General features: G+C 42.5%; 1 protein-coding gene and 1 long non-coding RNA gene across 2 annotated transcripts in view; one reads left to right on the forward strand and one right to left on the reverse strand.

Moving 5' to 3' along the window:
- The first annotated feature begins 1,840 nt into the window (after positions 1-1,840).
- Positions 1,841-27,694, forward strand: part of LOC106600589 (voltage-gated potassium channel subunit beta-1) — a 91,829-nt gene continuing 65,975 nt past the window's right edge. Inside the window, exon 1 of the mRNA XM_014192067.2 lies at positions 1,841-3,181. Within this exon, the coding sequence (XP_014047542.1) occupies positions 2,952-3,181 (230 nt within the window). The 5' untranslated portion in view covers positions 1,841-2,951. The remainder of the gene's footprint in view (positions 3,182-27,694) is intronic.
- Positions 11,066-14,904, reverse strand: LOC106600590 (uncharacterized). Its single transcript, XR_001327850.2, has 3 exons — positions 14,470-14,904; positions 14,135-14,194; positions 11,066-11,645 (listed from the first exon to the last, which is right to left on the reverse strand). It is a non-coding gene; the product is annotated as an uncharacterized lncRNA (long non-coding RNA).

Here is a 27,694-nt window from a genome sequence, read left to right on the forward strand (position 1 = left end):
AATTATTAATTAAGTATGAATAGGAAAAGAAACAAAAAAATAAGTGGGGCTCCACCCCCAGCATCCCATTCCCCCAATCCCACCCAGCTAACATGTCTCCATCCACTGAGGCAGTGCTGCCTGCCAGCAGTAATCATCTCTTATTGATTGAAAGATTCCAGGAGCAATCAATTTTATGTAAGATAATAGATTCAAGGCATTGAATGTTTACATTCAAGCACTTCAAATTAATTTGGTAACTTTGCTCCAGAAGAATTTAACTGCAGGGCACTCACACATCATATGAAGGAATGTGCTGCCTGATTTAGGGGACACAGTGAACAGTTGGGAGTTTGTGCCAATGTCATCGTAAAAAATGTCTTTGGTGTTAAATACAGTCGGTGAACAAACTTAAAATGTATAAATCGATGGTTCAGATTACAAGATGCCAAGGTCATATTTTTCCATATTCTGTTCCAGTTAAAGGGTTGTTCTGTGGACCATACATGTTTAATGGCAATCTCAGAATATTAGCTTTATAAAAGTTGCTTATATATTATAGAGATCAGTCCTTTCAGGAGCACAGATCATTTCTTTATAAATCCCATCATTGAATGGTTCAGTAGTTCGGTTTCCCAAGGGACTCCATAGGCCAGCATAGTTGACCTAAATTGAAAATATAGAAAATAGTTGCCTGGTTCCCTGTGGCTCAGTTGGTAGAGCATGGTGTTTGCAACGCTAGCATGGTGTGTGCAATGTCAGTGTTGTAGGTTCAATTCCCACGGGGGGCCAGTACAAAAAAAATCGTTGATGAAATGTATGCATTCACTACTGTAAGTAGCTCTGGATAAGAGCGTCTGGTAAAATGTAATGTGTATGTATCTTTTACATCTTGGAATGTTCTCAAACCATTACTGTCCATGATATTGGTAAGGGTACGGATTCCACATTTGGACCATTGGGGGGAAGCAAAAAAGCCGCCGTCCAAATCGAAAAGGCATTATTGTGAAATATTGGCATATGGGCATGCCGTTTTGATTCCCAGTTACATTGTTTAAAAATGTTCCGCCAAATAGAAATTGTGTGAGAAATAATAGGACCAAAGCGTTGTTTACATGGTTTAAGTGATATACCAGTGAAGAACACCTCTTCCAGGAATATAGGAGACACCATATGTCTCTATATACTTAGTCAGGAGGCATAATAATCATGTCTAAACCTATTTAGGATGGGGAGAACTGCTGGAAGTGCCTGGAAATACAATTTAAAGTTTGGTATGGATAGTCCTCCATTTTATTTTCCAATAGCCAGAAGGGGGCGCCATGGGAAACATTGAACTACAGGAATTCAGTCGTGGTAATGTATATACTTTGACAATAGATATTTATTGGAGACATTTTGATTTTGATTGACCTTGTAAATGCTACTATTAGCCTACAGAAAGGAATCAAATGGAAACGTTCAACCTCACGGTAGTGCATTGTCAAGGCTTGATTGTACAGTTTGAAGATTTTATTTATATTTTTATATACTATATTACACTATATTATAGCCAATATTATTATTATTTTTATCAATAATGCAACGGAAAAAAATATAATGACAGTTTTTAATTGCAACAACACAAGTTCTTATACCTCTTCTGCAGTTTTACCATCTCACCACCAGGGGGTGCTGTAGCACCCCCTGCACCCGAACTTAACGCAGCTATGCTTATAATACCACTGAGCATCTACCTCAATAAACAAACATTCTTTGATACACACACACACACACACACACACACACACACACACACACACACACACACACACACACACACACACACACACACACACACACACACACACACACACACCACTTGGCTTCAGCTCTGTCCCTTCCATTCACACTGTGTTCTCCTCTCTCTGTGTGTCACTAGTGAGGAAACGCTGTGGTTATTTCAGCCAGTCATTTAGAGGCAGCAGCCTGTCTCTCTCTTTCAATCACTCCCTCGCTCACTCTCACACTCACCACCATGCATTCCTTCTCGGCTCCTCACTCCCCCTCTCATTGTACGCCTGTCCTATCCTTTCAGAAGAGAGGGATCATGCTTCGTCCTTTTCCCTCCTCCTTCTCCTCCTCCTCTTCTTCACTTCCTCACTATCATTCTGGGGTCTCTGTATCAAACGGAGCACTTTCACCATGTTTTCCTTCTGAGCAGAGCATTGGAAGCTGTCCCTCTCTTCTCAGCATGGTGGACTTTTAGAAGCGGGATTTCCTGGGCTAGGAAGCTTGCACATCAGCTCTCTACTACCAAAGGTCCTGGTGGGATGCAAGTCTTAGTGGGACTCCTGCTTTCCTCACAGGACAGCTCACTTCTCCTTGAAGTTTAAGGACAATCCAAGAATCTCTTCATTCTTTTGATCTCCAACGCTGTAGATATCTGGCTTGGTGTAAGAATGTTTTTCTCTGCATGTGGCAGTGTGTAGATTTGGAAGATTGAAGATTTGTCTGTGTGTGAGAGAGCAAGAGTGTTTGTGTTGGTCTGTTAAGATTTGGTTATGAGTGTGTAAGAGAGTCTGTGTGTGACCGAGTCTGTGTGTGGCTGTGTGTGTTGCTCTGTATGCAGTGCAGTCCGCTCCCGCTCCTGGTTCTTGACTGGACGGTTTAGCCGACGCTGGAGGGTGAAGGAGACCCCTCCACTGCAGTCCCCTGCTCCTGGAGAACCTCCTCAGTGGCACAGACTAGCCTGAGAAGAGGAGGGAAGAGAAAGAGAAGGGCTGAGAGCCAGGTATAACAAACAGAAGAGAGAGGTAGAATGCGAGGGGACTTTTCGACAAAAAAGTGAAGTGCATGACCACTAAAGGAGACAAAAACCACTTCAGGAGAGACAAAGACACTGCAGACACATACAACCCAGTGAAGACAGGAGCAAGGCTGGCAAGCAGCCCCTGCAGCCCACCACCACCAACAACAGTACAGCCACCACCATGCAGGTGTCGTTTGCATGTTCGGACCAGGACGGAGGAAGAGGAGGGCTGAGGCCCCCGGGGAATGGAGGGCACAGCAAGCAGAATGCCACCAGTGCCAACACGGCCAGCCAGGCGCGGGCACGCTTCCGTACGGTGGCCCTCATCGCCCGCAGCCTGGGCTCCTTTACCAACCGCTACCACCACAACCTCAAGGAGTCCACCGCCAAGCTCACTGGCATGAAGTATCGGTACGTAGATGAATTACTGTTGTAATTGTGGTAATGAGTGCTTATTCACGTGTTATACATGCTTAATCAATGAGTTATTGGCGCTTAAGTAATGAGTGTTCGTATAGTGTTTACGATTTATTGTTGTAGTAGCTTATTCATTCATGTGTTATAAAGCATTAGACCCACATGGAACCAAGAAGTGTCACATTGAAGTGTTTTACCATTTTCTTTTCAGGGCAACCTGGGCTACAAGTAAAACACAACACAATTTGACAAACAGTTGCAAAATAACGTGATAAAAAAAGTACAGAAATTGGAAATGAATATCCACCTGAGTTTGTGACAGCAACTATGTGAGCATATTACAGTATTATAGACACTATGCCCTGGGATTTCCTATGATCTATGTATAAGAACAGAAGCCCTTACCTTCTAACGACTCTTACAGTGCCTTCAGAAATTATTCACCCTTGACTTATTCCACATTTTGTTGTGTTACAGCCTGAATTCAAAGTGGATTAAATGGGAAAAACGTGTTTTACCAATCTACACACAATACCACATAATGACAAAGTGAAACATGTTTTTAGAAATGTTCGCAAATTTATTTAAAATTAAATACAGAAATATCTCATTTACATAATTATTCACACGCCTGAGTCAATACTTTGTAATAGCAACTTTGGCAGTGATTACAGCTGTGAGTCTTTCTGGTTAAGTCTCTAAGAGCTTTCCGCACCTGGATTGTGCAACATTTGTTCATTATTCTCTTCAAAATTCTTCTAAAATTCTTCTAGCTTCGTCAAAAACCCAACATAGAAATACAAAACTAGAATACAACAACATAGAAAATCTAAACTAGAAAACCCCCCCGTCACGCCCTGACCTACTCTACCATAGAAAATAACAGCTTTCTATGGTCAGGACGTGACAGTACCCCCCCCAAAGGTGCGGACTCCAAACGCACCAACAACAAAAAAATATACAAATAAAAAAGGGAGGGTAAGGGAGGGTGACTAATGTCTATGGCAGCTCTGGTGCAGTACGCAGAACCTTCTCATCCCGCGGATCCTCCAGCAGAGGAGGCAGCTCCGTTTCGGGGCGTAACCCCCGCTTCGCCCGCTGATCCCTCCACTTTTGTGTCACCGGACCCTGGATCGTCGCCGAAGGACCCGGACCGTGGATCATCACGGAGGTTCTGGACTGCATACTGTCGCTGGAGGTTCTGGACTGCAGACCGCCGATGGAGGTTCTGGACTGCAGACCGCCTCTGGAGGTTCTGGACTGCAGACCGTTGCTGAAGACTCTGGACTGCAGACCGCCTCTGGAGGTTCTGGACTGCAGACCGTTGCTGAAGACTCTGGACTGCAGACCGTCGCTGAAGACTCTGGACTGCGGACCATCGTTGAAGACTCTGGACTGCGGACTGTCGTTGAAGACTCTGGACTGCAGACCGTTGCTGAAGACTCTGGACTGCAGACCGCCTCTGGAGGTTCTGGACTGCAGACCGTTGCTGAAGACTCTGGACTGCAGACCGTCGCTGAAGACTCTGGACTGGGGAACATCGCTGGAGGTTCTGGACTGTGGGCCATCTCAGGAGGTTTCGGACTGTGGGCCATCTCAGGAGGTTCTGGACTGTGGGCCGTCTCAGGAGGTTGGTCCGTTGGTGGTGGGAGATTCTGTCACGGTTGTCGTAGGATGAAGCGGACCAAAGTGCAGCATGATTATCGTTCCACATATTTTATTGAACTGTGAAACTATGCAATACATACAAATAAACTAAAGAACAAAACAACAAACCGTAACGCAGAGGTGAAACATACACTAACTCAAAAACAAAAACAATCTCCCACAAACCCAGGTGGGAAAAACACCTACTTAAGTATGATCTCCAATTAGAGACAACGATGACCAGCTGCCTCTAATTGGAGATCATCCCAAACAAAAACCCAACATAGAAATACAAAACTAGAACTACCATAGAAAATAACAGCTTTCTATGGTCAGGACGTGACAAAAATATATTAAATATATTCACATCACTAAATAACTGATTAAACACACTGTTTTGCATTGAAGGTCTACAGTTGCCTCAACAGCACCCTCTAGGGTAGCACCATGGTGTAGCCGGAGGACAGCTATTTTCCTTCCTGCTCTGGGTACATTAACTTCAACACAAAACCTAGGAGGCTCATGGTTCTCACCCCATTCAATAGACTTACACAGTAATTATGATAACTTCCGGAGACATCCTCCAACCTACCAGAACTCTTGCAGTATAAACTGACATGTTTTCCATCCAATCAAAGAATCAGAAAATGAATCTAGTACTGAAAACAGCTAGCTAGCACTGCAGCGCATAAAATGTGGTGAGTAGTTGACTCAAAGAGAGAGAAAGACAATAGTTGAACAGTTTTGAGCTAATTAATTTCTTCAAAAATGATGGAGAAGCAGCAGAGACATAGAGAGAGAGTTAGCTATATTTTGTTGTATTTTTTTCTTCATAGTTTACCTTTCATGTACTTAGCTAATGCAGCTAATTTAGCTTACTCAACAACCTGACTCAGAGTGTAACGGTTGTCTGTGGAAGAAGGAGTAGACCAAAGCACAGCGTGGTACGTGTTCATGATGTTTATTATAACTAGAACACTGAAACAAAAAAACTAAGTGGAACAAAACGCAACAGCTCTGTCAGGTGATCACACCAAACAGAAAACAGTTAGGATCACCACTTTATTTTAAGAATGTGAAATAACAGTAGAGAGAATTATTGGCTTTTATTTCTTTCATCACATTCCCAGTGGGTCAGAAGTTTACATACACTCAATTAGAAGTTGGTAGCGTTGCCTTTAAATTGTTTAACTAGGGTCAAACATTTTGGGTAGCCTTCCACAAGCTTCCCACAATAATATGGATGAATTTTGGCCCATTCCTCCTGACAGAGCTGGTGGAACTGAATCAGGTTTGTAGGCCTCCTTGCTCGCACACACTTTTTCAGTTCTGCCAACAAATTTTCTATGGGATTGAGGTCAGGGCTTTGTGATGGCCACTCCAATACCTTGACTTTGTTGTGCTTAAGCCATTTTGCCACAACTTTGGAAGTATGCTTGGGATCATTGGCCATTTGGAAGACCCATTTGCGACCAAGCTTTAACTTCCTGACTGATGTCTTGAGATGTTGCGTCAATATATCCACATAATTTTCCTGCCTCATGATGCCATCTATTTTGTGCAGTGCACCAGTCCCTCCTGCAGCAAAGCACCCCCACAATATGATGCTTCACTGTTGGGATGTTCTTCGGCTTGCAAGCCTCCCCCTTTTTCCTCCAAACATAACAATGGTCATTATGGCCAAACAGTTCTATTTTTTTGTTTCATCAGACCAGAGGACATTTCTCCAAAAAGTACGATCTTTGTCCCGATGAGCAGTTGCAAACCGTAGTCTGGCTTTTTTGGTGGTGGTTTTGGAGCAGTGGCTTCCTCCTTGCTGAGATGCCTTTCAGGTTATGTCGATGTAGGACTCGTTTTACTGTGGATATAGATACTTTGTACCTGTTTCCTCCAGCATCTTCACAAGGTCCTTTGCTGTTCTGGGATTGATTTGCACTTTTCGCACCAAAGTACGTTCACCTCTAGGAGACAGAACGCGTCTCCTTCCTGAGCGTTATGATGGCTGTGTGGTCCCATGGTGTTTATACTTGCGTACTATTGTTTGTACAGATGAACGTGGTACCTTCAGGCATTTGGAAATTGCTCCTAAGGATGAACCAGACTTGTGAAGGTCTACAATTTGTTTTCTGAGGTCTTGGCTAATTTCTTTAGATTTTTCCATGATGTCAAGCAAAGAGGCACTGAGTTTGAAGGTAGGCATTGAAATACATCCACAGGTACACTTTCAATTGACTCAAATGATGTCAATTAGCCTATCAGAAGCTTCTAAAGCTATGACATCATTTTCTGGAATTTTCCAAGCTGTTTAAAAGCACAGTCAACTTAGCGTATGTAAACTTCTGACCCACTGGAATTGTGATACAGTGAATTATAAGTGAAATAATCTGTCTGTAAACAATTGTTAGAAAAATTACTTGTGTCATGCACAAAGTAGATGTCCTAACCGACTTGCCAAAACTATAGTTTGTTAACAAGAAGTGTGTGGAGTGGTTGAAAAACGAGTTTTAATGACTCCAACCTAAGTTTATGTAAACTTCCGACTTCAACTGTATGTTATAGACTTCAATTTGTAGGCTAGGTTGTAGCAACCTCATGATGGGTATAGGGCAAATTCGAGCATCGTATAGTAACCTAAACCTATCAATGTTACATTGAGCTGGGTGAATGGAATATGAATGACAGTCATCCAATATACTATAATAGAAATAAGGCCATGCTCGTACCCGTATAAGGGTTGAAAATGGCAGATTTGGGCACTAATAAGTGCTTAAATTGGAACACAGTGCTTGTACAGTAGCATGCTATAAATTACGTCAGAGCTCAGGCTCTGCGTTTCAATGCGCTGTATGAGTTTTGACTGACTGCTGTTCTGAACTTGAGCATCGCACGCACAAGTTGGTCCCATCCCTCCCACTAGTTGGGCAACTTTAGCACATGTTTTGTTGTCTGAGTGAGGGAAATGCTGTAAATTAAAAGGACCTAATGTAGGTCTTGAGGATTATAATAAATTCCACTTTGATGTCATACAAACAAGCCAAACACCCGTGAGTCCAAATGTGCACTTCACATTTTCTTACCATAAAACTCCAGTCTCAATGTCGATGATCACTATGTTTGTACAGTTGCAAGATGATATGTCGTCATACCCTGGGTTGCTCTGAACAGAATGAGCCTATGTTTGTACAGTTACCAGATGACATGGCATCATACCCTGGGATGCTCTGAACAGAATGAGCTTATGTTTGTAGTTACCAGATGACATGGGATCATACCCTGGGTTGCTCTGAATAGAATGAGCCTATGTTTGTACAGTTACCAGATGACATGGCGTCATACCCTGGGTTGCTCTGAACAGAATGAGCCTATGTTTGTACAGTTACCAGATGACATGGTGTTATACCCTGGGTTGCTCTGAACAGAATTAGCCTATGTTTGTACAGTTACCAGATGACATGGCGTCATACCCTGGGTTGCTCTGAACAGAATGAGCTTATGTTTGTCTATTGTGATTCACACCTGAATGCTAGTGCTTGTAGTATCCTATATCTTTGCTTTCTTTAATGGATACATGTTTATTTTTATTTGGTTGCCATTTCCTCATGTTAAGCCTAATGTTGATGTTTCACGAATCTATAGGCCTACGGTGTCGCAATGCTGTATTTACAGTATTTACAGTACAGTATTTACTTGTTACTAGTAATTAAAGGGGGAAATTCAAAAATGTCAGATTGTAGAATGAATTTTTGATGCAACAGCATACTAATCAGTAACCAATAGATTGTTTTAGAATATACAACTGTCCTGTAGCCTACCTTAGCTGTATTTGGGCTCTCTCGCAGCTTGTATAGAAAGTTTGTGCTGTGTAAAACCAGTCTTTTAATGCCAAATAATACAATCAGTCCACCGTCAAAACAATAGCTTGCCAGGGATTGTTTCATTATGCAGACAATGCAGTCTAGCCATTTTAGCCTATCTAAAGCTACAGTGCTTTCATAAAGTATTCATACCATTGACTTATTCCACATTTGTGTTACAGCCTGAATTCATAATGGATTTAATTGATGTTTTTCTCTCACCTAACTACACATTACCCCATAATGACAAAGTGAAAACATGTTTTTGAAATTTTAGCACATTTATTGAAAATACAATACAGAATTATTTCATTTACATTACAATTTACAACCCTGAGTCAATACTTTGTAGAAGGCGGTTACAGCTGTGAGTCTTTTTGGGTAAGTCTCTAAAAGCTTTGCACACGTGGATAATACATTATTTTCCCATTTTCCCGTTCTTCAAGCTGTCAAATTGATTGTTGATCATTGCTAGACAGCCATTTTCAAGTCTTGCCATAGATGGTAAGCAACCAGTGTAGATTTGGCATTGTGTTTTATGTTATTGTCCTGCTGAAAGTCCATGCAACTTATTATGTTAAGGACATTTTTTACTCCTGAGATTATTTAGGCTTGCCATAACGAAGGGGTTGAATACTCAAGACATTTCAGCTTTAAATTTTTTATTAATTTCAAACATTTTCTACAAATAATATTCCACTTTGACATTATGCGGTATTATGTGTCAATCAGTGACACCACATCTCAATTAATCAATTTTAAATTCAGGATGTAACACAACAAAATGTAGAAAAAAAGTCAAGTGAATACTTTCTGAAGGCACTTTGGAACTCAGACTCCACGCTGTCGGAGCTATCCGTCTCATCACTCGTAGGCTTACCAGTGCCCACAGAAGGGGGGTCGCTCTCATGAGCGCCGCTGGGTCTCTGGCAGTCATCAACTTGGTTTTCTGGGAGAGGACGAGGAGATGGAGGACCGATATTCTCACTAGAGGAACTGTCACTATTCTCGAGGGGAGGAAGAAGAGGATGAGCAAGGCCACTGTCACATTACTTTACTGACTATATTGTCCCCATGGGGACATTTTGTTGCAGTGTCATGTACATGTTTAAAGTGGCGTTGAAATAACAAAACAAATTGACAATACAACTTTCATAACAGTTACATACCAATAAAAACAGACTAGCCTGCTGGCCTTACTGGGTCGATAGGAACATTAGCCCGAGCTATTTAGGAGGGATATCACACCTGGCACAAATGATTGTCTAGTTCTGTTTTTCCTGCTGAGGGGTGCCCTATACCTGCGCCCAGAGGGGAGTAGATCAAAGTCTGGGTACAGGGGGTGGCTTGGGTCTAAAATTATTTTGTGAGCCTTGCGGAGGGCCCTGACCTTAAAGATCTCGTCCAGGTCTGTCTGTTTGACTCCAAGTACCTTGCTTACTGTGGTGATAATCCTTATCAGCAAATTTCTCTGGCTGACAGTGGAATTGCCAAACCCCAAAAAAATACAAAAGGTTTAAATACTCTCAATGAAAGATTTGTAAGACAGAGTGAGTATAGTACAATTAACATTAAAACATCACAGCTTTTTGATAAAGTACAGTCTCTACTGACTATGTAGGTCAGGTCTGTACATTTACTCCACTGAAGCTTATTGTCCAAGAGGACACCCATATATTTGTGTTCCTCTACAATCTCTATGTTCTGACCTCTGATAGATGTTGCAGATGAAGGTGTTGTATGCTTCCTGAAGTCTATGCACATCTCTTTGGTCTTGGTGGTATTGAGGACCAAGTGTGATTCGTCACACCATTCTACAAAGTCATCTAGGTCCGGGCCATGGTGTTCCTCGTCATCATGCAACAGGCTGATCAAGGCAGTGTCATCAGCGAACTTAACAAGGTGTCTGTCAGGATGGGAACTAGTACAACTATTAGTGTACAAAATGTACAGGAGTGGGGACAAAACACATCCCTGAGGAGAGCCTGTGTTGGTGTTGCATGTGTCCGACACTTGGGGACCTATTTTGACCCGCTGTGACCGTTGGCTCAGGAAGTCCAACAGCCACAAAATAAAGTCCACCTGTGTGCAATCTAAGTGTCACATGATTTCAGTATATATACACCTGTTCCGAACAGCCCCAGAGTCTGCAACACCACTAAGCAAGAGGCACCACCAAGCAAGTGGCACCATGAAGACCAAGGATCTCTCTAAACAGGTCAGGGACAAAGTTGTGAAGACGTACAGATCAGGGTTGGGTTATCAAAAAATATCCCAAACTTTGAACATCCCACGGAGCACCATTAAATCCATTATTAAAAAATGGAAAGAATATGGCACAACAACAAACCTGCCAAGAGAGGGCTGCCCACCAAAACTCACGGACCAGACAAAGAGGGCATTAATCAGAGAGGCAACAAAGAGACCAAAGATAACCCTGAAGGAGCTGCAAAGAAGAAGTTGAAGTCAACACTTTGTTTTCTGATGCTGCTGGAATCATTTAGCCACTTGTCAGTACACTTGTAAAAAAGATTATATAAAACATTTGATCAAACTCCATTATATACATGTATACAAGAGCTAGAAATATCTATACCACAATGCAGTTGTGAGCATACTAGGCATTCTATATTATACTACAACATCAGTCTAAATGAATATGGATGTTGTGTAGGCTGAATGTTCCAGACAGGGTCCTGAATGTTTTTCAGCTGGTAAACCTTGTCTTGTTTTGGGCTATGGCAGCTGGTTTAGGGACGCTTTGGCACTGTTGGCAGGGTTGTTGGGTTTGGGAAGCTGTGATTCTGGCTGCTTGTAGACCGCCGTCTTGTCCTTTCTCCGCTCCGCAGCCAGGCGGACAAGCTTCTCCCTGAAGTGGTCGGTTCTGGGCTCGTACACTTTCTTCATCACCCACTACTTCGACTTCTTGCAGAAGATTTGTTTGTACTGCAAGTCTCCTGGAAAGACATGAAGACTGATCATGAGGATGTGAAAGACATGAAGACAGATCATGAGGCTGTGTAACCATACATGAAACCATGTTCATCTGTAAATAAAAAAGGGTACAGTAGATTTGTATATGTTTTGTTACACCCAGAGTCAATAATGGGGCATTGAAATGGGCTATTCGCAAAGGTGTGAACCGTTTGTTGTGTATGAGCACCTACAGCTGTGCGGTTGAGTAGACAAACACTGCCAACAATAGAGTGAATAGGCTAGAAGGGTATAATAAGCCTCTTTCCCCAATGCAAAATAATTGACTGCAAGAGTATGAAAAGGTTGAGGGGGCTTGACTTGTAGACAGTCTAGTCATGTATTGTTGTGTATGAGCATCTACAGTAGTGTGGTTGAGTAAAGAAGCACTGCCAAAAATAGAGTGAATAGGCTAGAAGAGTATACTAACAGCCCCTCTTCCCCATGCCAAAGAACTGACTGCATGGGTGTGAAAACTTTGAGGAGCACTTGGCTTGTGTATTGATGATTTTTTTTTCTCAAGAGGGGATTGTGCTTTCATAAATACCTTTTTGCTGTCCTGGCTTGTTTGCGTCCCACATTCTTATGCTCCAGGATAGCAAGATATCATCAGTTCAGGACATGCACCAGTACACTTACTAGGTGTCTCATGGACCACTACTAGGCACTATATCCACCCATCCCCCTTGTGTCAAAAGATCATGCATATTCTAACCTTCACACACATTACCCACACCCAACAGACACCAGTCAGTTACCCACACCATCCCCTTCTTACTAATACCTCTGCTTTTCTCCCATTTAGACTCCAAGCTTTGCATAAACAATCAACTAAGCCTCCATAATACAGAGAATACTACAGAAGAAGTTGTAGCTGTATTGATGGATATGGTTTTGACCTGTGACACCAGGTACTGGGAGTGTGGATGTAGCTTCTGAAACAGTACCTCAGACACTGTGAAGGTGCCAGAGGAACAGCAGGCCTCCAGAAAGAATGACTATTCAGTGGTGATGTTAATTTGATGAAAGACGGAGATTCTGACTCACTGAGTTGTTGGTGTTGTTTTGATATTTCACAATTGACTATTTTGAAGCGGAGATTAATTGGTATTTTTTTTTTTTTTTACCCTAAGCGATTACAGCCTCAAGTCTGCTTGGGTATGATGCTACAAGCTTGGCACACATGTATTTTGGGAGTTTCTCCCATTCTTCGCTGCAGATCCTCTCAAGCTCTGTCAGGTTGGATGGGGAGCGTCGCTGCACAGCTATTTTCAGGTCTCTCCAAAGATGTTCGATCGGGTTCAAGTCCGGGCTCTAGCTGGGCCACTCAAGGACATTCTGAGACTTGTCCCAAAGCCACTCCTGCGTTGTCTTGGCTGTGTGCTTAGGGTCGTTGTCCTGTTGGAAGGTGAACCTTTGCCCCAGTCTGAGGTCCTGAGCGCTCTGGAGCAGGGTTTCATTGAGGATCTCTCTGTAGTTTTCTCCATTCATCTTTCCCTTGATCCTGACTAGACTTCCAATCCCACCACCATGCTTCACCGTAGGGATGGTGCCAGGTTTCCTCCAGACGTGACACTTGGCATTCAGTCCAAACAGTTCAATCTTGGTTTCATCAGACAAGAGAATCTTGTTTCTCATGGTCTGAGAATCCTTTAGGTGCCTTTTGGCAAACTCCAAGCAGGCTGTCATAAGCTTTTTACAGAGGAGTGGCACCTGTCTGGCCACTCTACCATAATGGCTAATTGGTGAAGTGCTGCAGAGATGGTTTTCCTTTTGGAAGGTTCTCCCATTTCCACAGAGGAACTCTGGAGCTCTGTCAGAGTGACCATCTAGTTCTTGGTCACCTCCCTGACCAAGGCCCTGCTCCCCTGATTGATCAGTTTGGCCGGGCGGACAGTTCTAGGAAGAGTCTTGGGAGTTCCAAACTTCTTCCATTTAAGAATGATGGAGGCCACTGTGTTCTTGGGGACCTTCAATGCTGCAGACATTTTTTGGTACCCTTCCCCAGATCTGTGCCTCGACACAATCTTGTCTCGGAGCTCTGCGGACAATTCCTTCGACTTCATGGCATGATTTTTGCTCTGACATGTCAACTGTGGGACCTTATATTGATTGGTGTGTGCCTTTCCAAATCATTTCCAATCAATTGAATTTACCACAGGTGGACTCCAATCAAGTTGTAGAAACATCTCAATGATGATCATTGGAAGCTGCATACACCTGCACTCAATTTCGAGTCTCATAGCAAAGGGTCTGAATACTTATGTAAATAAGGTATCTGTTTTTTATTTTTTATAAATTCGCAAAAAGTTTTCGCTTTATCATTATGGGGTATTGTGTGTAGATTGATGAGGAAAAAAGTAAGCTAATATAGTAGCATAGTTGTAAACACACCAACCATGTTTATGCCTCGCTCCAGTACATTTATTTGCTCCTCATGGAGTCATGGAAAGATTTAGCAAAGGTGACTTACACTAGTTCCTGGTGCTGAGCTTGATGTTGATGAAGCTGCAGATGTTGATGGGATCGGACTCTGTAAATAGAACACATAGACGAGCGACATTAACATCTGCGGTAGTTAGTTAGCTAGCTAGGTAATGGTTAGATATGGTCTGGTAGGCTGTAGCTAACGTACCCTAAAGTAGCTAACATTAGCATGCAAAGTTACAAATCACATCGGCAGATAGCAGCTGGCTAATTACATTGATTTGCGTTGGAATGTCTAGTCAGCGTATTATGAAAGCTAGCTAGCAAAATTTTGGTTTAGACAAAATAAATGTAGTTTGCTACCTAATTTAGATACGTTACCTCTGCTGGACTTGTTTTCTGCTGCGCTGATGTTGGCTGATTGGATGCCTTCCTCTTTGAAGTGATGGGGGAAATCAATGGAATAGCTTCACTTTTCAACTTTCTACGACCTGGCAACCCCATCGGTTGAGATCATTTTTATCAGGTCATTTTCGAAATCTGCAGGCTGAAAGTGCTGGCCTTAAACACAGAATTCTCCACGGGAGGATTCACATTATAAGCAACGTTCTTTATTGCCGCCAGCCACTGTCGGCTCCGAGGAATATCTCCGCAGGTAGCTGATGAAATGTTACCCCAGAAGCCTGTACTTGCTTGTAGTTGCACATACACTACACTTTGCAGTTGTTGTCAACAGAAAAATTAAAATAGATAGTTATTGTAAGCTGATGTTCTATGGCTGGTCCAGTGAGTAACATTAGCTACCTGTTGACGCCCATTCTCAGCTCAACTGGATCCACCTCGACAGGGGTGGTACTACGTCCTGTAATCGCTATCAGTTCTGGATATTGTGGTTTGCTTACAACCAGGATATATAGCTGGCCCTTTTCTACTGTTCAGATGCATGTATTTGCATGAAGTGAGGAAATTCAAGATTTGTATGACACTTATTATATCTTAATAACATGTTCATGGACATATACTGTGAAAGAGCAGCGGTGAAATGTCCCTTTAATTTTGGCGCTGCATGTCTACAACTTCAGGATAATTTAAACAGGCTAATCAATTGTTTTGTCAGTCAATATAGAGCTAGCTATCTAACTATGTAAGTAAGCTAGCAACAACAATTTGCTAAGCAGCTGGTTGTCACTGCACTGGCGACTGATGTTCTTGCTATGAATTTTTGCAGGAGATAGCCACTGCTTTGTTTTTATTTTCTCACAATTGCAAACTGTTAAGTCACTGTCACAACATTTGTAATACATTTGCTAGTTATTCTGCCTATTTCATGCAAGGTCATACGCGAGCACAGGGAAATCATAAATTAGGAACTATGTTTTAGTTTTTTAAATGGCGGATGCTCTGGAATAAAATAAAATGAATATGAGCTACAAGACAGATCGGTTGAGGGACCAGCATCGCTTAGGAGTGACGACACCTGAATCGAGACAATGGCTTAAGGTCTGATAAGTTACAAGTTTATTAAAACCGGTTGCCCAAAGCCAGACCAGGAGGACACACTTATTACGTCCCAAATGGCACACTATCCCCTATATAGTGCACTACATTTGACCAGGGCTCATTTGGATCTGGTCAAAAGCAATGCACTTAATAAGGATTAGGTTTGCGATTTATTAGAATTTTTTACATTTTAGTAATTTAGCACAGGGTTTCCCAAACTCAGTCCTGGGTCAAACAAATGTGACTATGATTTCTGTTTCCCTCTAAAAGTTGCCTTTGAAAGCTGGGCTATTTGTCACCATGTCAAAACGAATATTAGTTGAGGCTTTGGAGAACCCCCCCCCCACCCCCCATCTCTCTGCTCTTTAACAGTGTGAACACACATACACACACTGCTGGTCTGTGATAGGCGACTGTCCAAGTAAACAGTTCACTGACTCTATGCACACTCACAAGACTATATACACACATTACTGTATATATTCACTCACTCACACTTACTACACTGACAATCTCACACAAAACCCACACACATTCACATATACTACATATGCACACACATACACACACACACACACACACACAACACAAACACACATACACACACCCGTTAATACCGACAAAGTACAAACATACATACTCACACACAAACACACTTTTACACTCATCATATGCTGCTGCTACTCTGTTCTTTATTTTACTCGTATTTTTATCTATCCTGATGCCTAGTCCCTTTACCCTGCCTTCATATTTACCTCAAGTACCTCTTACTCATGCACATTGATATGGTACTTGTACTCCCTGTGTATAGCTCCATTCTTGTGTATTTTATTCCTCTTGTGTTACTATGTTTCTTTTATAATTATTTGTTTACTCTGCATCGTTGGGCATGGCTCATAAGCAAGCATTTCATAGTAAAGTCTACACTGTTCTATTAGGCACATGTGACAAATACATTTTGATATATTTTTTTCATTCCATTGGTTCACTAAACTTGTAGCATTCCATTCTCCACTTTTTAGATTCCCTTGGTTCACTAAGGTTGTAGCATCCCATACCCTACCAGCAAACTGGTGTGAGACTTCCTTATAAAGACGTAGAATCATTCAGACTGGAAGATACTCTCTCCAATGCTGAGAGCCCCGGCTTGTTGGGGAGTTGCAGCGATGAGCCAAGATCGTAGTAACGAAATTGGGGAGAAGTGGGTAAAAAAAAGTATATAATGTATATATACACTACCAGTCAAAAGTTTTAAAACACTTACTCATTCAAGGGTTTTTCTTTATTTTTACTAAACTATGAAAAAGCACATATGATATCATGAAGTAACCCAAAATGTGTTAAACAAGTTAAAATATATTTTATATTTGAGATTCTTCAAATAGCCAACCTTTGCCTTGATGACAGCTTTGCACACTCTTGGCATTCTCTCAACCAGCTTAACCTGGAATGCTTTTCCAACACTCTTGAAGGAGTTTCCACATATGCTGAGCACTTGTTGGCTGCGAGAGTGTGCAAAGCTGTTATCAAGGCAAAGGGTGGCTACTTTGAAGAATCTCAAATATAAAATATAGTTTGTTTTGTTTAACACTTTTTTAGTTGCCACATGATTCCATTTGTTATCTTATAGTTTTGATGTCTTCACTATTATTATACAATGTAGAAAATAGTCAAAATAAAAAAAAAACCTTAAATGAGTAGGATGTTCTAAAACTTTTGACCGGTAGTGTATATGTAAGCATTTTTCACATCTCCATGACAACTGTGAATGACTCTAACGGCCGTATTATCACGTTGTGGTTTCGTCTGGTCGCACTGCTCGCACTCTGTATCAAGATTACACCCTCAGATGTTTCCCAATGTGGCATGTGAGGCAGAGCGTGACAGCTACACAAACACACCCACACACCAGTGTCAGTCAGTGCCATTTAAGATTAGGAGGACGGCACCAACTTTACCCTCGTGGGAATTGGCCTATATTAAAATGTTTCTTACAGAATAAATGTGAAAATGCATATGCATAAGAGTGGTAGCAATTGAAAGGAAACAGTTTGGAGATTATGGGAAAATTATTAGACCAAAGTTGAGGACACAACATTTCACCTGACACAAGACTGAATCCAAAAATTACACTGTTGATTTGATGTGGATTTGACATTTCTTGTACTTTTCTCTGCATTTGTTGATATCGAAATCTAAAAATACTTTGAATACATTCCGTGACATGATAAAAATATTAATGGAAAATGTGAGGTAGGTACAACATAAGAAAAAATGACAAGGGTCTGAGTGAGAGGTCTAACTGCTGTCTCCAAGGGGCCACACGCCTCTCCATAGTGTGCACATTTCAATGTCATTTCAATGCACTTTTATGACTCCAAGAAGAGTCTTCAACTATAAGGTGCTTTTTTGAGCTCTCCTGGCTGTGCCGTTGAGGAACTAGAGCAAGAACACTTGTAGTTGTTTTGTTTGGAACACAACCCTGCATCTCTGCCATCACAGAATTACTGTTGTTGTTTACGCAATCAAAAACATCTTATTATAAATTAATGGAGTCTTGAGTCACTGGCGTAGTGGAAACCCCCACAGCAACCGCAAGGCGGAGGGGCCTACGAGCTCTGAGGTCTCATGCGCCCGTCATCTCACATCTATGTCAAAATATTATAATTTTGACAGTAACCCTCTTTTTTAATTTTCACATGTAGCAAGCGAAGTATTTGTGTTGTCCAATCTACATGGGTAGTCGGTGAGCCAGACAGACAACATACACTGAGTGAACAAAACATTAAGGACACCTTCCTAATATTGAGTTGCACACTATCGCAGGTGGAAGCTAGTAGTCCTACTGATGCATCAGCTAGCACTAGCAACCTCCCAGTCCCGACAGAGACCTCACTGCCCGGGCCTGCTTAATGTTCCAGTCTAGTTGGTGCTAAAGGAGATGAAAGGGCCGCGGCTCTGTTGCATCCCGCAGTGTGTGTGGCGTTCTTTTATTTTTTTTAATTTGTACACTTAGTTTACAAACAATCTGCCAACGATGGATTTACAGTGGTGGGGTTTGGACTGATCTTGTTGATCGTGTACATACCCGCTACAAACGGACTAAATAATGAAAACGCTGCTGGCAGCGGAATCCAATACAGCAGGGAGTTCTTACTACAATGCAACTCAAACACAAACACCATGGATATCCCAATGGACCATCTAATCCCTGATTGTCTGCGAGTGGATTACAAACCTAAATGCAAACTTGGAAAACGCGGGGGAATCAGACAAAGACTTAAAAAATGAAAGACCAAACCTCCCTTACCCACCAACTTGCTGATTAATGCGCATGCACTGAGGGTAAAACCGGGAGGCCTGTTTGTTGGCATTTACTGAGACTTGGCTGGAAGACAGAGTCCCAGACAGGGAAGTGGAGCCGGCCTTCACTCTGGTCAGAGCGGACCGTGATCTGACAGTCATAGGTAAACATCACAGCGGGGGCGTCTGCCTGCTTGTCAGGGACCAGTGGTGTAAATGGATCTTCACGGCGGGGGCGTCTGCCTGCTTGTCAGGGACCAGTGGTGTAAATGGATCTTCACGGCGGGGGCGTCTGCCTGCTTGTCAGGGACCAGTGGTGTAAATGGATCTTCACGGCGGGGGCGTCTGCCTGCTTGTCAGGGACCAGTGGTGTAAATGGATCTTCACGGCGGGGGCGTCTGCCTGCTTGTCAGGGACCAGTGGTGTAAATGGATCTTCACGGTGGGGGCGTCTGTCTGCTTGTCAGGGACCAGTGGTGTAAATGGATCCTGGTAAGAGAGAGACTCTGTACCCCCGACATTGAACTGCTTTCTGTGTCACTGCGACCCTACTATCTGCCCCGTGAGTTCCCCCAATTGGTTGTTACTGTTGTGTACATTCAACCGAAAGCTAATCTAACAAAGGCATCAGAGATGATTTATAATCTGTCACAGAAACTGGAATCCATCTCCCCCGACGCACCCACATTTATTTTAGGGGATTTTAACAACTGTACTTTGCACAAAGTCCTGTGCACATACCACCAGTATGTGAAATGTCACACTAGGAAAAATAAGACTCTTGATTTGTGCTATGGGACAATACCAAATGTGTTCTCTGCCACCACCAGACCTCGCCTATGGACATCAGACCACAATGTTGTCTACCTCATGCCAACCTACTGTCGCCTCCTGGAGAGGGAGAAACCCACAGTTAAAACTGTTCAGATCTGGAACGACAACAGTATCACTTGTCTCCAGGGGTGTTTTGACTGTACTATGTGGGAGGTACAGTGGATTGCGAAAATATTCACGCCTCTTGGGATTTTTCCTATTTTATTGCTGTACAATCTGGAATAAACATTTTTGGGGAGTTTGTATCATTTGGTTACATTGGAGGGAAAAAAGTATTTGATCCCCTGCTGATTTTGTACGTTTGCCCACTGACAAAGAAATGATCAGTCTATAATTTTAATGGTAGGTTTATTTGAACAGTGAGAGACAGAATAACAACAAAAAAATCCTGAAAAACGCATGTCAAAAATGTTAATGAGGGAAATAAGTATTTGACCCCCTCTCAATCAGAACGATTTCTGGCTCCCAGGTGTCTTTTATACAGGTAACGAGCTGAGATTAGGAGCACACTCTTAAAGGGAGTGCTCCTAATCTCAGTTTGTTACCTCTATAAAAGACACCTGTCCACAGAAGCAATCAATCAATCAGATTCCAAACTCTCCACCATGGCCAAGACCAAAGAGCTCTCCAAGGATGTCAGGGACAAGATTGTAGACCTACACAAGGCTGTAATGGGCTACAAGACCATCGCCAAGCAGCTTGGTGAGAAGGTGACAACAGTTGGTGCGATTATTCGCAAATGGAAGAAACACAAAAGAACTGTCAATCTCCCTCGGCTTGAGGCTCCATGCAAGATCTCACCTCGTGGAGTTGCAATGATCATGAGAACGGTGAGGAATCAGCCCAGAACTACACGGGAGGATCTTGTCAATGATCTCAAGGCAGCTGGGACCATAGTCACCAAGAAAACAATTGGTAACACACTACGCCGTGAAGGACTGAAATCCTGCAGCTCCCGCAAGGTCCCCCTGCTCAAGAAAGCACATATACATGCCCCTCTGACGTTTGCCAATGAACATTTGAATGATTCAGAGAACAACTGGGTGAAAGTGTTGTGGTCAGATGAGACCAAAATGGAGCTCTTTGGCATCAACTCAACTCGCCGTGTTTGGAGGAGTAGGAATGCTGCCTATAACCCCAAGAACACCATCCCCACGGTCAAACATGGAGGTGGAAACATTATGCTTTGGGGGTGTTTTTCTGCTAAGGGGACAGGACAACTTCACCGCATCAAAGGGACGATGGACGGGGCCATGTACCGTCAAATCTTGGGTGAGAACCTCCTTCCCTCAGCCAGGGCATTGAAAATGGGTCGTGGATGGGTATTCCAGCATGAAAATGACCCAAAACACACGGCCAAGGCAACAAAGGAGTGGCTCAAGAAGAAGCACATTAAGGTCCTGGAGTGGCCTAGCCAGTCTCTAGACCTTAATCCCATAGAAAATCTGTGGAGGGAGCGGAAGGTTCGAGTTGCCAAACGTCAGCATCGAAACCTTAATGACCGGAGAAGATCTGCAAAGCGGAGTGGGACAAAATCCCTCCTGAGATGTGTGCAAACCTGGTGGCCAACTACAAGAAACGTCTGACCTGTGTGATTACCACCAAGTACTAAGTCATGTTTTGCAGAGGGGTCAAATACTTATTTCCCTCATTAAAATGCAAATCAATTTATAACATTTTTGACATGCATTTTTCTGGATTTTTTTGTTATTCTGTCTCTCACTGTTCAAATAAACCTACCATTAAAATTATAGACTGATCATTTCTTTGTCAGTGGGCAAACGTATAAAATCAGCAGGGGATCAAATACTTTTTTCCCTCACTGTAGCTCCTGTTAGCCTGTAGAAAACTAGTACTGCTCCCATTTTCATAAAGCCCGCTTTCGAGCGTGGGAACACAATTTGAAAAGGAAGTAGGGCTTTACAAAGCCAGGGAAAATGAGTCAATCTAATGTCGTGGCAGATAGGAACATCATTGAGACAATTACAATGCCTCTATTGAACAACCATATCTACTCATGACTAGCGTGATTGTGAAATCGGCGAAACACAAAGGCCACAATAATTGCTGCAAAACATGACACCTCAATCAAGCGATGACGTCACTCTCCTGGTGCGAAAAATTCAAATATACGGCTATGGTGCATAATTATGTCTGAAACACATCTCATCACTCATGATCATGTAGGGAGACTGGAAAACCACCCAAAGTAGTGTCTAGTGTAGCGGTGAAGTTTCCCTTTAAGAGGGACTGTTATCAGAAATCAGTTGGTAAATTAGCATGTTTCCCTGCGATTGATAATGTTACTTTGTATTGTTGGCTCAGCTGAACACAGCAGTTGACTTGGGAGGCTACTGCAATCACTCACGGCATAACAGCTGCTTCATGAAAACTCATAATAATGCTAGCTAGCATTTGTCGGAAGCATTCAACATTTTCTGTGCAGCACTTAGTCAACAGCTGGTTAATAGCAGCATCATTTCAGTGACTGGCTCAGCGAGCAGCCAACGATAGATAAATCATTTGCAGGTTGACTTTTATTGTGACGAATCTTGCCCTGGAGGCAGAACTGAGCAATTCCCGCTAGATGGGAATGTCAAAATTAGCTATATCGTAAAAAATGAATTGAAAACAAAAATGTGCTTTTTGGTTTTATTTTAGCTTAGGGTTAGGCATTAGGGTTAGCTGTCTGGTTAATGTTAGGGTTAGGTTAGGGTTAGGTTTCAAATCAGATTTTATGACTTTGTGACTGTGCCAGCTCTGCAGAGCTGCCTCCAGGGTAAGATTAATGACAACAAATGCCAACCTGCAAATAATATTGGACAAACTTATGCTAGCTTTCATTGTCAAACTTCAGAAACACTGCTCCATGAATCACAAAAATCCTTCACTAGTTGTAAAATGGTGCAACTTTCTCACCAAAAGAACGTCATCTTTATTGAAAGATGCATTGTTTAAGCTTAGATGAATTACGACTGTTTGAGGCAGAAATGGGGTTCAGCAGACGATGTCACCTAAGACTTAGGTCCTAACTAATATCTTTGAATGTTAAACAGCACATTGTAACCAAACTACTTTTGATCTATCCCATTTACTCTTTGCGAGACATGAGACAGATCCCTGCAGGCGGAATCTGACGTAAGATATTTTCCTTAACCACCCCCCATCTCAAACCCCCACTCTACTCCAGTCTGGAACCCCCCACCGTACCTTCTCCGCTGTGCAATCCGGTTTTCGAGCTGGTCATGGGTGCACCTCAGCCACGCTCAAGGTACTAAACGATATCATAACCGCCATCGATAAAAGACAGTACTGTGCAGCCGTCTTCATCGACCTGGCCATGGCTTTCGACTCTGTCAATCACCGTATTCTTATTGGCAGACTCAACAGCCTTGGTTTCTCAAATGACTGCCTCGCCTGGTTCACCAACTACTTCTCAGACAGAGTTCAGTGTGTCAAATCGGAGGGCCTGTTTTCCGGACCTCTGGCAGTTTCTATGGGGGTACCACAGGGTTAAATTCTCGGGCTGACTCATTTCTCTGTATATATCAAGGACGTCGCTCTTGCTTGGGGTGATTCCCTGATCCACCTCTACGCAGACGACACCATTCTGTATACATCTGGCCCTTCTTTGGACACAGTGTTAACTAACCTCCAAACGAGCTTCGATGCCATAAAACACTCCTTCTGTGGCCTCCAACTGCTCTTAAATGCTAGTAAAACCAAAACTAAACATACCCTCGTAAAACTGACTATCCTACCGATCCTCGACTTCGGCGATGTCATTTACAAAATAGTTTCCAATACTCTACTCAGCAAACTGGATGCAGTCTATCACAGTGCCATCCATTTTGCCACCAAAGCCCCATATACCACCCACCACTGCGACCTGTATGCTCTAGTCGGTTGGCCCTCACTACATATTCGTCGCCAGACCCACTGGCTCCAGGTCATCTATAAGTCTATGCTAGGTAAAGCTCCGCCTTATCTCAGCTCACTGGTCACGATAACAACACCCACCCGTAGCAGGCGCTCCAGCAAGTATGTCTCGCTGGTCATCCCCAAAGCCAACACCTCCTTTGGCCGCCTTTCCTTCCAGTTCTCTGTTGCCAATGACTGGAACGAATTGCAAAAATCACTGAAGCTGGAGACTTATATTTCCCTCACTAACTTTAAACATCAGCTATCTGAGGAGCTAACCGATCGCTGCAGCTGTACATAGCCCATCTGTAAATAGCCCATTCAATCTACCTACCTCATCCCCATATTGCTTTTATTTACTTTTCTGCTCTTTTGCACACCAGTATTTCTACTTGCACATCACCATCTGCTCATCTATCACTCCAGTGTTAATTCGCAAAATTGTAATTACTTCGCTACTATGGCCTATTTATTGCCTTACCTCCTCATGCCATTTGCACACTCTGTATATAGACGTTCTTTTTTTTCTATTGTGTTATTGACTGTATGCTTGTTTATTCCATGTGTAACTCTGTGTTATTGTTTGTGTCGCACTGCTTTGCTTTATCTTGGCCAGGTCGTCGCAGTTGTAAATGACAACTTGTTCTTAACTAGCTTACCTGGTTAAATAAAGGTGAAATAAAAATAAATACAAAATACATCTCAAACCCCCTACTTCACTCCAGTCTGCAGCCCTCTATCTCAAACCCCCTACTTCACTCCAGTCTGCAACCCCCTACATCACTCCAGTCTGCAACCCCCTACTTCACTCCAGTCTGCAACCCCCTACTTCACTCCAGTCTGCAACCCCCTATCTCAAACCCCCTACTTCACTCCAGGCTGCAACCCCCTATCTTAAACACCCTATGTCAGTCCAGTCTAGAACCAAACCGTTATCACCTGAAGCTCCTTGCTTTCCCGAAGACGCCCATCATTCAGTAATAGATGAGTGTCTCCCAGACATTGGAGTTTCTCACATCTGACTTTGAGAGGTGTAGTTGCAAATGATATAACCTGTTATTTTTGGTCTTACCCACATAAAGGTAATGGGAAGATCATTTGCTTACACTAGCAGTTTCCCCCTTACACTGGCATTTTTCCCCAGAATGAGCCATTTATCATTTCATGCCTGGATGCCACTCTGTATGTGTGAGTGAGTGTGAGTGTGTCTTTTTGTATGTCTGTGTTTCGTGTGTTACTCTTTATGACTCTTGTGTATTCTGTTTGTGTGTGTGTGTGCATGCACCAGTGTGTGTGTGGTTGTATATCCTACTGTACTGATTTATCACTATTGGCCACTTTTCCCATTTCACATCAGAGGCTCTCATAAACCTTCAATCACAGGACTTCCAGTACTTACACCATTTAGTACAGTTTACAACTCTGACTGGTAAATAGCACCAGGGTGATGTATTGGATAGGCCACTACACTTCAGGGTACCAGGGATGGACAGCTCAACTCTTATTCGACAGACAGGTAAACCAAATAGCCTGCCTCTATTGGCCAAAAACAAAATGCAATGCAATACTGCTGAATTATATGACCACTAACATCTTAGAGGTAGAGACATAACTTTCCCATAATCTAAAAGTGTTAGTAAATCATGCATCATAGTACCTGTAATTGGCTGCATTAGACTATACGAACCTATGTACACTGCTGGACCAACATTTTAGAACACCTACTCATTCAAGGGTTTTTCTTTATTTGTACTATTTTCTACGTTGTGAATAATAGTGAAAACATCACAACTATGAAATAACACATATGGAATCATGTAGTAACCAAAAAACACAAAATAAATGTTATATTTAAGATTCTTCAAGTAGCTACCCTTTGCCTTGATGACAGCTTTGCACACTCTTGGCATTCTCTCAACCAGCTTCATGAGGTAGCCACCTGGAATGCATTTCAATTAACAGGAGTGCCTTGTTAAAAGTAAATTTGTGGAACTTCTTTCCGTAATGCGTTTGAACCAATCAGTTGTGTTGTGACAAGGTAGGGGTGGTAAACAGAAGATTGCCCTATTTGGTAAAAGACAAAGTCCCTATTATGGCAAGAACAGCTCAAATAAGAGCTGTTCTAACAGCTCCATCATTACTTTAAGACATGAAAGTCAGTCAGCATGGAACATTTCAAGAACTTTGAAAGTTTCTTAAAGTGCAGTCTCAAAAACTATCAAGGGCTATGATGAAACTGGCTCTCATGAGGACCGCCACAGGAATGGAAGACCCAGAGTTACCTCTGCTGCAGGGGATAAGTTCATTAGAGTTACCAGCCTTAGAAATTGCAGCCCAAATAAATGCTTCACAGAGTTCAATTAACAGACACATCTCAACATCAACTGTTCAGAGGGGAATGCGTGATTCAGGCCTTCCTGGTCAAATTGCTGCAAAGAAACTACTACTAAAGGACACCAATAACAAGAAGAGACTTGCTTGGGCCAAGAAACATGAGAAATGGACATTAGACTGGGGGAAATTTGTCCTTTGGTCTGGAGTCCAAATTTTAGATTTTGGTACCATTCTCTGTGTCTTTGTGAGATGCAGTGTGGGTGAACGGATTATCTTCACATGTGTATTTCCCCACCGTAAAGCATGGAGGAGAAGTTATTATGGTGTGGGGGTGCTTTGCTGGTGACCCTGTCTGTGATTTATTTAGAATTTAAGGCACACTTAACCAGCATGGCTACCATAGCATTATGCAGTGATATGCCATCCCACCTGGTTTGGGCTTAGTGGGACTATCATTTGTTTTTCAACAGGACAATGACCCAACACACCTCCAGGCTGTGTAAGGGCTATTTTACCAAGAAGGAGAGTGATGGAGTGCTGCATCAGATGACCTGGCCTCCACAATCCCGTGACCTTAACCAAATTGAGATGGTTTGGGATGAGTCGGACCGCAGAGTGAAGGAAAAGCAGCCAACAAGTGCTCAGCATATGTGGGACCTCCTTCAAGACTGTTGGAAAATCATTCCAGGTGAAGTTGATTGAGAGAATGCCAAGAGTGTGCAAAGCTGTCATCAAGGCAAAGGGTTGCTATTTGAAGAATCTAAAAAAAACACTTTTTTGCTTACTACATGATTCCATATGTGTTATTTCATAGTTTTGATGTCTTCACTATTAATCTACAATGTAGAAAATAGTAAAAAAACTTAAAAAAAACTTGAATGAGTAGGTGTTTTAAATCTTTTGATCGGTAGTAAATGTACAGTTGAAGTCGGAAGTTTACATACACTTAGGTTGGCGTCATTAAAACTTGTTTTTCAACCACTCCACAAATTTCTTGTTAACAAACTATAGTTTTGGCAAGTCTGTTAGGACATCTACTTTGTGCATGACAAAACCAATTCTTCCAAAAATTGTTTACAGGCAGATTATTTCAGTTATAAGTCACTGTATCACAATTCCAGTGGGTCAGAATGCATTAAGTTGACTGTGCCTTTAAACAGCTTGGAAAATTCCAGAAAATTATGTCATGGCTTTAGAAGCTTCTGATAGCCTAATTGACATAATTTGAGTCAATTGGAGGTGTACATATGGATGTATTTCAAGGCCTACCTTCAAACTCAGTGCCTCTTTGCTCAAATAAGCCAAGACCTCATAAAAAAAATTGTAGACCTCCACAAGTTTGGTTCATCCTTGGGAGCAATTTCCAAATGCCTGAAGATACCACGTTCATCTGTACAAACAATAGTACGGAAGTATAAACACCATGGGACCATGCAGCCGTCATTCCGCTCAGGAAGGAGGCGCATTCTGTCTCCTAGAGATGAACGTACTTTGGTGCGAAAAGTGCAAATCAATCCCAGAACAACAGCAAAGGATCTTGTGAAGATGCTGGAGGAAACAGGTACAAAAGTATCTATATCCACAGTAAAGCGAGTCCTATATCGACATAACCTGAAAGGCTGCTCAGCAAGGAAGAAGCCACTGCTCTAAAACCACCATAAAAAAGCCAGACTACGGTTTGCAACTGCACATGGGGACAAAGATCGTACTTTTTG

This window comes from Salmo salar, chromosome ssa03, assembly GCF_905237065.1.
Source record: "Salmo salar chromosome ssa03, Ssal_v3.1, whole genome shotgun sequence".
Taxonomy (NCBI): Eukaryota; Metazoa; Chordata; class Actinopteri; order Salmoniformes; family Salmonidae; genus Salmo; species Salmo salar.